Here is a 10,824-nt window from a genome sequence, read left to right on the forward strand (position 1 = left end):
TATAGCCCTTTGCATACAGCATATCAAGGGACCTATGGAAAAAAATGCTAATCTACCTGTTTTTAAAACTTTTAAATGGAAGCACATTAAGGGATTAAGTCAGTGGTTCTGAACCCTTTTTTGACTCAAGACACCCCAAGGAAAATACCAATTCTTGGTTCCCATCCCCCTTTTTTAACTAAAGAAAAAACAGAGCAAGTCTTCTGTTGGACAGAACTCTGAAGAAGTCCAACAGGTCAGCATACTTTTTATACTAAGGATTCCTTTTGAAATCCCCATGTTCATCTTGCAAATCATGTTTGGACACCTAACAGTGCTAACATTGTGTGGTGACCTACAGCACTGATAAAAAGTTCTCAGGACTCTACAGTTAAGAATCACCGAGTTAAGAGTTAGCTTAACAACCTATATGATTTCTCATTAGGATTGGGTAGTTTAACACTGAATGTGAAGGAAAAACAGACATATTGATACTCTAGAGTATATATTTGACCTTAGATTTTCATTGGACCCAACTCAATTCATTTAAATTTTGAGTGAAAAATATTTGCATTTCCCCTATTATATCATACACAGTGAATTACAATTAAGTTGTTAAACCTGCCTTTAGAACATGCTTTAAATGCCACCTTCTTATATACTCGTTTGGTTCTCCATACCAAATAAAACCTGCTTAAGAAACAAGCATCAGGAAAAGACACTGTTTTGATAGTTTTAAATAAGAGAATTTAAACTTTTACAAATCAACTTGGGAGTACTTCAGTTACTGATGCCCCTTCAGATGAGGCACAAAGTAACGAATGAACAGCGTGTTCTTTGTCAAATGTCACTGTTTAAGTTTGTAGGAAAGCTAAATACAAGGAAAGCATCTTACAGATATTTAATTATGCCAAAGAGCTCCTACTTAAGGGTGTAAAGACAACACAACAAAATCTTTCCCGGAGAGGGTGCGGGTGCTGACCCAGTCTGCAACAGCTAACCAGAAGTCCTTAAGTTAAATGAGTTTAACGCCAACCCCTGTGTTAAAGGGCAGCAAACAGAGATGTAAAATTACTTCTAGGAGACTGGAAGGGAAGAGACAGGATATGTTCCTATATATGCAAGAGGCAAGTAAATTTTTGGAGTGCAGATGATGGAACATACTTGTGTACCTAATATAACACTAGGCTGCAACAATTAAGTAACATTTTTACATAGGTGATGAGCAGAAAGGGTAATGTTAGATGCTAGAGGCTGACTAGCAAGTCACTTTTTTACAGCAATTAAAATAACTGTCATATCTTGGTGGTGGCTGAATAATTATCAGGAAATAACCTATCGTATTGAAGTATGTTCAATCAGACAATCAGACTATAGAACTCTAATAACATTTTATAGGTGCTACCATAACTTCTGGAAAATACTAACACACTTACCAAGCAATCTTCAAACACATTTAAGACTAAAAAAAAATAGACTAAGTTTCACATGATTTACTTACTGCAGCACGCCGAACATAAACAGGATGTGAAAGGTGCACATTATTAAGCAGGAACAAGATAGAGTCCAAAGTATAGTATTCCCTGGGTTGGCCTTCCTTTCCTGTCCTGTAACAGCAGAAAACAAAAGGTTTTATTTTACAAACACACTCCCACTCTCACCAAAACATACCTCATTAAATCTAATGAAGTCATCTCCTCTTCAAGATGCATTCAAAAATGTTATCCAGCTCTCCAGCTCAGAAAGCAAGCAAAGAGTTATTATATAAGCCTATATTCAAATCAATGTTACTCTAGAAAACTGTCATCATTCTGACAAATATGAACTTAAATAGATATTTTACCCATTATCAACCATGTATGGCCTCTACACAAGCTGAATTAAGAACTGAAAAACAAAAGTGTAATTGCCAGGAGTTGAAATTTCAAAAGAACATGATGCCAACACTTAACCACAGTATGGAGGACAAAACTGCTCTAGGTCATGTTTATTCTCCTAACTTTTAAAGGAGCTGCCCAAATGTATTCAGACCCTTGAGGATGGAGGGAAACTGATTTCTAACACACAGAGAGAAAATAATTTAAAGCATTCTCCAACTGTTACAAGATGGACTCTGCCATAGAAGAGCTATGTAATGAAGAACTCAGAGATTCCACAAAACCTCATGCACAGTAAATATGTGGTACAAGAGTTAACACATGGTTCTTTAATAACATTTTGTATAAAGAGACAGGATGGCAAGCTACAAGATGGAAGTCAATGCAGTTTTATGAACCCAACTCCTCAACAGCTGGGATCAAACAATCACATCTCAGAAACAACACAACTGCATGAAATCCAGTCTCAGCTAAAGTCAAGTTAACAGTTCTCTCTATACAAAAATCTAAATAGCAACTTGGTTCCATGTGACCACGTGACTGGGGAAAAACAGTTTGGGAGGAGCAATTCACAACAAAACTAGTTTATTTAAAATGTGGTTTCAGATTAAAAAAACCCATAAGATTGTTATTTTCTTGCATCCTGGAAATTGAGGAAACTGGAATTCTTGCCAGTTTCATAAATATTAGGAAGAGATATGAAATTGACAAGAACTTCAAAATGTAATTGATCAGCTCTCTGGAATTTCAGAATCAGTGGCTCCACTTAGAGCTAAAGCAGCCAGTTTCACAGTAGAGAACATGAAACCTCTAGAGAAATCTACCTGGTGGGTCTGCCCCTAAGGATGCCTATAGGCATCATTCAAATTGCAACCTTGCTTTCCTTGCAGGATGAAGACATCGTGCCATGTGCACAGCTACATGTGCATAGATAGGCTGTCAAGAGGAGGGAAAGACAATTAACAGCTTCACCTGCTACTGCTGACCAGTTGGGAGAGCTTTTTCAGAAAAGCTTACACTGGACGTAGAGTAATGCGTCCTGGGATGCCGGAGGTTCAGCAGACTACTATCACCCAACATACTCCTTGCTACACCTGCAAATTAAAGCTGATAGCAACTAGCTATAAAGTTAATGCACGTTTTCAAGGAGACAGCTACTTTGCACAGGTAGCTTGTTTCAGTTAATTGCACAATAAAGGTAAAATGTAGAGGGGGCCTAAGTCAGGGATCCTGCCATTGAGTAGTCCCCAGGAAACCTAGGTCTTCTGTGAGGACTTACCTTGGATTACTTTTCCCGCACTATAGCGAGTGCCACCCCCACAAAGTTCTCTCAAGGCATTACAAATGAATATATTAAGCAAAATGAATAAACATTTCCGTTTCAAAATTTCTGACCAGCTCTTGTCATATCCCACAATTAGCCAGGATGGTAGTATCAAAGGAATGTGTGTGTGTGTGTGTGTGTGTGGGTGTCAGGTGCTTAAATCTTCTGTTGGAACAACTTTATAGTTGGGATAAATGTTTCAAACCTTCACCATGACAAGCTTATCCAAAAGAGAACTGTAGAATAAGGGCAGCAACTGCAGAATTTTAACTTTCATTTAATCTTCACGGTTTAAAGATCACCTACCAAAATGTAGTCCAATATAAATCAATGTAGCAATAGGCTTCAATACTGCTGACTGCTGCCACTACTTTTCTAAGCAAGGCTACAGTGAAATTAACCAGATGGGCAAGTTTCAATCTAACATTTGGAAGTATGGCTAAGCACTGAAATTAAGAACAATCATTTTCAAGTTGCTCCTTGAGAACAGCATGCACCTAGTCCTAGATTAATCATAGGCAAGAGAACAACCCTGTTCCTCAGACCCCATTTCTTCAATCCAGCAGCAGCAATTGCTGGATGGAAAAAGAATAAAAAAGGAAAAATAACAAAAAAAAGGTCTCTTCTCCTTCAGTTTCTGTGGTGTGGTAGGGGAAAAAAGGGTGCAATAATTAAAAACTAGAGCCCACAAAGCAAGCATTTTGGGTGTACCCCTAGTAGGAAAAATTCTAGCATCTTCCACATTCCAGCATCAGGAAGGAGCTAGGCTCTTCATACTAAGGCAGCACTTAAGCATCTTACTGAAGCCCTCTGAGCCATTCTTCACCTCTCTCACCTTTGACTAAAAGGTGTTTGGAAAATTGTTTGAGCTGTCATAACAATAAAAACCTTCTTCCTCATTCAACCCATTCCTGAGTTAAACATAATCCATAATAATAGTTATTTTTGTGTAGTCGTGCTGCCACTTGAGCAAGATTTTTTTTTTTTTTTGCCATTTTGAAGCAAGTCACCATTTTTCCAAAAAGCAGCTTATATACCAAATGATTAGACTTGTCTTTTTCAAGCAAGAATCTTGGTTTGTTCTAGTTTACTTAAGCAACTAAACAATAGAAAATGGATTCCAATAAGAAACTGATAAATACTCCCCTAAACATTACCTGAGAACATGCTGTTGAAAAGCCATATTCAGATTACATTGTTCACTAGCCATTTGGGCTGTTATAACAATGCCCAAGAGGTGATGCTTCAACTCTTATATTACACACACACACACTCTGCTCATATCACTTGTGGATGACAGGATGCTTATGACAAAATACAATACAGCATAACAGGAGAGTGAATGCCAGACAGAAGTGTAAGGAGGAAGTATAAGGTGGAAGCATAACAATTAAAAAATTGCTCTCCCAGCCAAGTGCCGGGTACACCACAACAGCCACAGTTTGTTGCCTTCTCAGCTGTTTGTAGCAAAAGAATGGAAAAAATATACAATGTCTACAAGTTGCTAAAGGACCATAAGCTCCTGCTGAAAAGGGAAGGGAAAATTATAGGTGGGAATAAGCACATGGGTCCAAACTATGGAGGGGGATCAAGTGTTAGAACAGCAACACACTGAAAAGAGTCCAGGAAAGATGCATATTTGTTTCGCTACCTCCTTTTTTTTTTTTATTATTATTCTACACCCCCCTCCCCACCTAATTTTTTTTTAACAGACACTACTTTTTCTAGTAGAAATGTGACATAAATCCTTCAACAATTTTCCATAATATTTTCTTAAAAGATTATCAGCCTCTCTAAGGTGTACATTGACTCTAGGTCTTACAATTTGCCTAGATCAGGGGTGTGCAAATACGGTCCGCGGGCCACACTTGGCCCACAACACCATTCTACCCGGCCCACGAGGCCCCTAAAAAAAAGTGTAGAAAATTAATATTTCTCTGCCTTTGGTTCCCATCAAAAAAGATAGGAACAAAAGGCAGCTGGACCCATGGGAAGCCCAGCGGGCTCCAACAATAGCAGGGCCACCTGGCCCCGCTCCCCTGCCAGAAGCCCCAGCCAGGGTTTCTATGCTGGGAGCACATGGCTGCCCCGGTGGCAAGAAGCGCGGGCAGTAGGAGAAGTTGTTGCTTCTTGGATCTGTTTCCTGGATAGAGAGTTTCTGCTTCCAGGCCTGGGAGATTCAGAGTGTTCTTTAAGCATAATGCATTTGGCTTATAAGTAAACATAATCTCAGATGGATATACTGCATTTACTCCTCTCATTTATAGCTTGATTATTATATTTTTGACATATATAAGGGGTGGGGGGGTTTGCTGGTGTGGAGGTGTGTCAGTTTTGTTTGCTGGTTGTTCTCCCTGACACCTCAGAACCTGAGCAGAGCCCCAACTCCCTGTTTGCCAGCAGGGAAGAAGCTGGTGCTTGGCCTGGGGAAAAGTGGCCCCTCGCCTGCCCGACGCTCTGCACCAGCTTGTAACCGTGTTACAAGGTGGTGCTGAGTGCAGGGGCGGGGAGAAAGCAGTTGCTCCCTGCCCCATGCCTGGCACCCCGTGCTGCAGCCACTCGCAGCCTGCCTGGGGCTTTGCCCGCTCTGGACAGCCCCATGTGGGCTGCAAGCACCTGCAGCAGGGAGTGATGGCCATGGGGCAGGTAAGGGGCTGCTTTTCTCCATGCAGGGAAGGAGCCCAGGGAAAAGCTGAGTGGGGGGGCAGGTGGGGAGTGGCCCCTCCCCATAGTTGGTACCTTGCGCTGCAGGCACTCACAGCCCATGTGGGGCTGTCTGGAGCAGACACAGGCAGCCCCACGCAGGCTGCGAGCAGCTGCAGCATGGGGCACCGGGTGTGGGGCAGGGAGGGACTGTTTGTCCCCACACTCCTTCCCTGCCCATGGTTCCCCCCACCCCCACTTACCTGAATTATGGGCTGCTGGGGAGCACTGGGTGTGAGCGGGCGGGGAACCAGTGGAAGCACAGGGCCTACACCAGTATCCCCAGGCCAGTGCCAGTGGGCCCCAGAGCAGGGTGACAGGACCGCAGGGTCCCAGCTGGCAGGGGCTCTATGGAGCTGGGCCAGCTCTCCCTTCTTTGCTGGTGCAGCCCAGCTCAGCTCCAGACTCCTGCCAGCCTGTGCCCTGCCTTGGGCCCCACCAGTGCTGGCCCTGGGATATTGGTCCCAAGATATTGGGACGTTGGTCCCAAGTTGGTGACCAGAGGCTGGGCACCTGTCAAGGGGCGGGGCTACCCATGCGGCTCTCGACAGCCTGCCAAAACCAGCCCTCCACTGAAAATAATTGCCTGCCCCAACCTAGATGCTCATTAATAATCTAATCAATAAACCATTTTAGGCCATACAAATGAGTATCCCCTAGGGAAGACCGATAGAAATTTTGGGGGCCAATACTAATAGCCTATTTTTATGGAGGCACATCGGCCAATATCGATCCTATTTCTGATACAGCTGTGTCCAGGCAAGTCTGTGGTGATGGAAGGGGAGGGGGGAGAGAAGTGGTATGGAGGGGGCAAATCAATTCCCCCCACATTGAGGGAGAGAGTGGGGCAGGGGCAGATACTGTCCAATTGGACAGAGTGCAGGACAGAGCTGCAGCTTATCCAGGGTTCACTGGGGGCGGGGGGACAGCTCCTACCATTGCACACATACCAGGAGGGCATGGGGGGTAGGGTGCCCACATGCATCTGGATCTGCAGGGAGCAGGACAGGCAGGCTGCAGCTGTGGGCTGGGGATAAGCTGGGCTCTTCTCAGTGGGGGCTGGGCTTGGGGCAGGCAGCAGCAGTGCAGGGAGGGGGCTACAGGGGGCTGCAGCCACCCTAAATTTTGCCATAGCCCCCATGCCCATTTGGCTCTCCTCCCAATGCTGCCACCCCCCCCCCAGTGCAGGCCTAACTCTTCCTAGTATGTGAGTGGAGACTGAGGCTGAGGCTGAGCCAGGTCTGCCCCAGCCCCAGCCAAGAACAGCCCAGTGCAGCGCCATCTCCAGCCCACAGCTGCAGCCCACTCATACAGCCCTGCACAAATCTGGGGGCACAAGCCCCCCCGCACCCCTTGGACAACCCATGGCTTCATCCCACACCCCACCCTGCCAGCACCTGCCCCAGCCCCATTCCCTCCCTCACCACAGGGGGACGTTGATCTGTCCCCCCCACCCAAACTTCTTCCCTCCCCTTTCACCACAATGGACTTACCAGCTACACACAGCTCTCCAAGCTACCAGACTGTGCTCCTCATTGCCTGCGTACTGCACTGCAGCTGCACGCACGTATGGACATTTATCAATACACCCAATTTTCTTTATATCAGTTCAATATATTGGTGTACCTCTAGTATACCCCAAGACTAAGATGAGGATTTTTCTCCCTTTCCTTGCATGCTGAGATCTAAACTTGCTGCGAACAAGTGAACATGAAAAGCATCACAAGGTATGAGCATCCTATTTTAGTGTTTCTAATATAGCCAGTTGTTCCAGAACATATAAAGCTTGAATGTAGACCTTTACAGGTCTAGTGCTGTTCATTTTACATTTTCTCCTTAGTATCCATATAATTCCAGATTAACAGTTTAAAAAAGTATTTGCATAACATACAGCCAAAGTTCCTGTTTGGTGGATTGGTTTGTTTTTAAAACCGGGCTATATTTCCACTTCATCCATTTACCCTCACTCTACGAGGGCCAAGAGTTTATTATTCCACCAGTGATGTCTCCTCTTCCAAAGGCATCAGCTTTCACATGTGCCCTCAAAAGAAAAAGTAGTAGTATGTGCAACCTGTTACCCTGAAGAGAAAGTTAGCTCCAGTTGTCTAATATAATAGACATTTGTTTTGTGTGTGTCAAGCTACTGCAACAGCAATCAACTGTTCATCCTTTTAACCCTACAGCTTACTGAAGAGAAGGGGCATAGGGACTGCAAGAAACAAATCTACCTCCACCTGAACTCCATCTCAGGTTCTGAGACATCAGGGAGAACAACCAGCAAACAAAAGACTGACATACCTCCACACCAGCAACCCCCCTTCCCCGCCCCCCAAAAACCCTATATGTCAAAAACAAAACATAATAATCAAGCCATAAATGAGAGAGGTAAATACAGTATATCCATTTGAGATAAACAATGCAGTTGGCTTATAAGTAAACATAATGCTTAAAGAACACTCTGAATCTCCCAGGCCTGGAAGCAGATGCCCTCTATCCCGGAAACAGATCCAAACAAGCAACAACTTCTCCTACTGCCCTTTAACTTACCTAAACTTAGTTCTAGAGACACTACTTCTAAAGATTCGGAGGATCATCCCTTCACTACTACTTTTATTATCCAGATCATAATAAAAAAAACCTACTAAAAATTAAAGTATCAAGTAATGACACTTTACTAAATGCAGGACTGAAATCACACTCACTTGACACACCCACTCATCTATTAAGAGCTGAGGACACCAAGTCTGAACACTGGTCCAAAGATGGTGTCATCTCAATTTATTATACACAACCAATTACTTGCGTGTACACCACTGGACGGAACCCAAATGTATAAAAAAAATTGGAATCCAAGTACCAATTTTTCTAAAAGCCAGTAATCCTGCTCCCCATAGCCACCAGTAAATTGAGCAGCTATGTGAATGCACCGCAGATCAAAATTTGAAAGATTTACTGAACACACGTAATCAGGCTAAAAAGAAAAGAAAGAACAACCACCAAGGAAGCTGAGTAAACAGCCAACATGCACACAGCATTAGGAGAAAGAGGATGGCAGGATTCTCACTGTGCTGTTCTTGGGCCCCACTCACAGCTACTTCTTTTGGATCAGCTCTTCTTCCTAAACACTTTGGCTGCTGAACAACACTTTCCTTTCACCCACCCAGATCTTGTTTCTCCCTTCCCTCACACCCGAGGCACTCCTCAGCCTGCCTCAACCACTGCTTAAAAACTTGCCTATGCAAGAGCAGAGCTCAACTGACAGGCAAGTTTCTCTGCTCCCTGCATGGCTCTGAATAGCAGCAGCGAAACCTAACAGCAACTTACTTGTTGCTGCTTGGGAAGGCTCAGAACAGCAAACACCAGAACAGTCTGCACAACTGCTCATGCTGACAGCACAAAACCATTTCATATTTCTGCACACACTTCTCCTGTCTGCAGATTGTAGAAGGCCTTTCCTTGCAGCACCAGGATGTGCTCAAAGACTCTTTAATGTCTTTGAGAAACCCTTGAAGAACCGTAACAAATTAATGGTTTATAAGCTGGTTAGTTGCACTGGTCAAAAAGAAATCCACAAATCTATCTCCAAATTACCAGAAGCAACCTAGAACAGGGTTGTTCAACCTGTAGATCCCAACCCAAAAGGGGGTTGCAAGAACATATGAGGAGGTTGCAAATGAACTTTAGAAGGAAAATGTGAGAAAAAACTGTGGTTTTTCCCTCGCAAGCTGGCAGAGTTTGGGCCTGCACAGGGCTACCCCCCCCCCCCACACACACACACACTCTCTCTCTCTCTCCCAGGGCTGGAGGCAGCATGTCAAGAGTGTGAGGGGCACTAGGTCAGGGCTGGCCATTAATGTTTACAAACGGGTCCTGGCACAAACAAAGACGTTGAGAACCACTGCCCTAGAACTAGCCCCACACCATCAGTTATTTTTTGCCTCCCAGACGTTCCGGTTTAGAACAACGAATCAACGATCAGATCTGACACGGACAAATTCAACGTTCCCATTCCGATTCAGAAGGTTTTAAATAATGCCCCAGACCCCAGGTGAAACGTCAGCTCCCCTCCTCTTCCCCCAGCCCTGCAGAGGGTCTTGGGCAAAAGTCATATACCCCTTTCACCTGCAGCTGCAAGTTTTGCAGCCCTCTCTAGAGGGAAGGCGTTACCTTTTACTAGCATTTAAAGAGCACTTCCATGAGCGGCTACTGAGAAGTACATGTGTGTAATGGGGGGGCAGTGACTCTTTCAGGAAGAGAGAAATACACCAAGACACCTTTGGGCTTTTAACCGCTACCGTCAAAGGTCCAAGGCGGCCCCGGGGAAGCGCACACCCCAAGCCACACTCCGGGCTCCAGTTTCCAGCCGGCTCCAGGCATTGTTTACTTCCCTGCTCCCAGCCCGGGCAGGGCCAGACCCCACCGCCCAGAAGCAGGGAGAAGGAGGAGGAGGAGGTGTGGCAGAGAGCTGGGGTCGGCGCCCACCCGCGGGCCGGATCGATGCTGGGAGCGAGGCAGGCATCTCTCGGCGGCGAACAAAGAGGCCGAGTTAGCCCGATCGCCCAAAGCCAGCCTGGTGACAGCGGCCGGCGAGGACCGGAGCCCCCAGCGCCCTCCCGCCCCCAACCGGGCCCGGGGCAGTACCCCCGCGCGGAACGGCAGCGCCGAGCAACAGGAGGCGCCGGAAGCCCCCGGGGGTGGGGCCAGGGGATCGCGGCCCGGTCTGGCGTCCCCGCGACACATGGTCCAGACTCCCCCGGCCCCGGGAGGGGGAGGGGGAGGGGAAGGGGGCGCACTCACCCCCAGATGACATAGTTGGTCTTGACGTTCTTGGGCCAGGAGAACTCGCCGAAGATCACCTCGTCGCCCTTCACCACGATCTCCTTCTTCTGCGTGTTATACTGCCGCAGCACGCTCAGCACATCCGCCATCTTCCGCCCCGCA

General features: G+C 45.8%; 1 protein-coding gene across 1 annotated transcript in view; it reads right to left on the bottom strand.

Annotated features, from left to right (window-relative positions):
• The window catches only part of CDC73 (cell division cycle 73), a 157,576-nt gene extending 146,758 nt beyond the window's left edge, over nucleotides 1–10,818 (bottom strand). Inside the window, exons 1-2 of the mRNA XM_019530705.1 lie at nucleotides 10,681–10,818; nucleotides 1,481–1,586 (exon numbers count right to left, since the gene is read on the bottom strand). Of these exons, the coding sequence (XP_019386250.1) occupies nucleotides 1,481–1,586; nucleotides 10,681–10,811 (237 nt within the window). The 5' untranslated portion in view covers nucleotides 10,812–10,818. The remainder of the gene's footprint in view (nucleotides 1–1,480; nucleotides 1,587–10,680) is intronic.
• Between the last annotated feature and the right edge of the window lie 6 nt (nucleotides 10,819–10,824).

This window comes from Crocodylus porosus, unplaced genomic scaffold, assembly GCF_001723895.1.
Source record: "Crocodylus porosus isolate Cpor-Errol unplaced genomic scaffold, CroPor_comp1, whole genome shotgun sequence".
Classification (NCBI taxonomy): Eukaryota; Metazoa; Chordata; order Crocodylia; family Crocodylidae; genus Crocodylus; species Crocodylus porosus.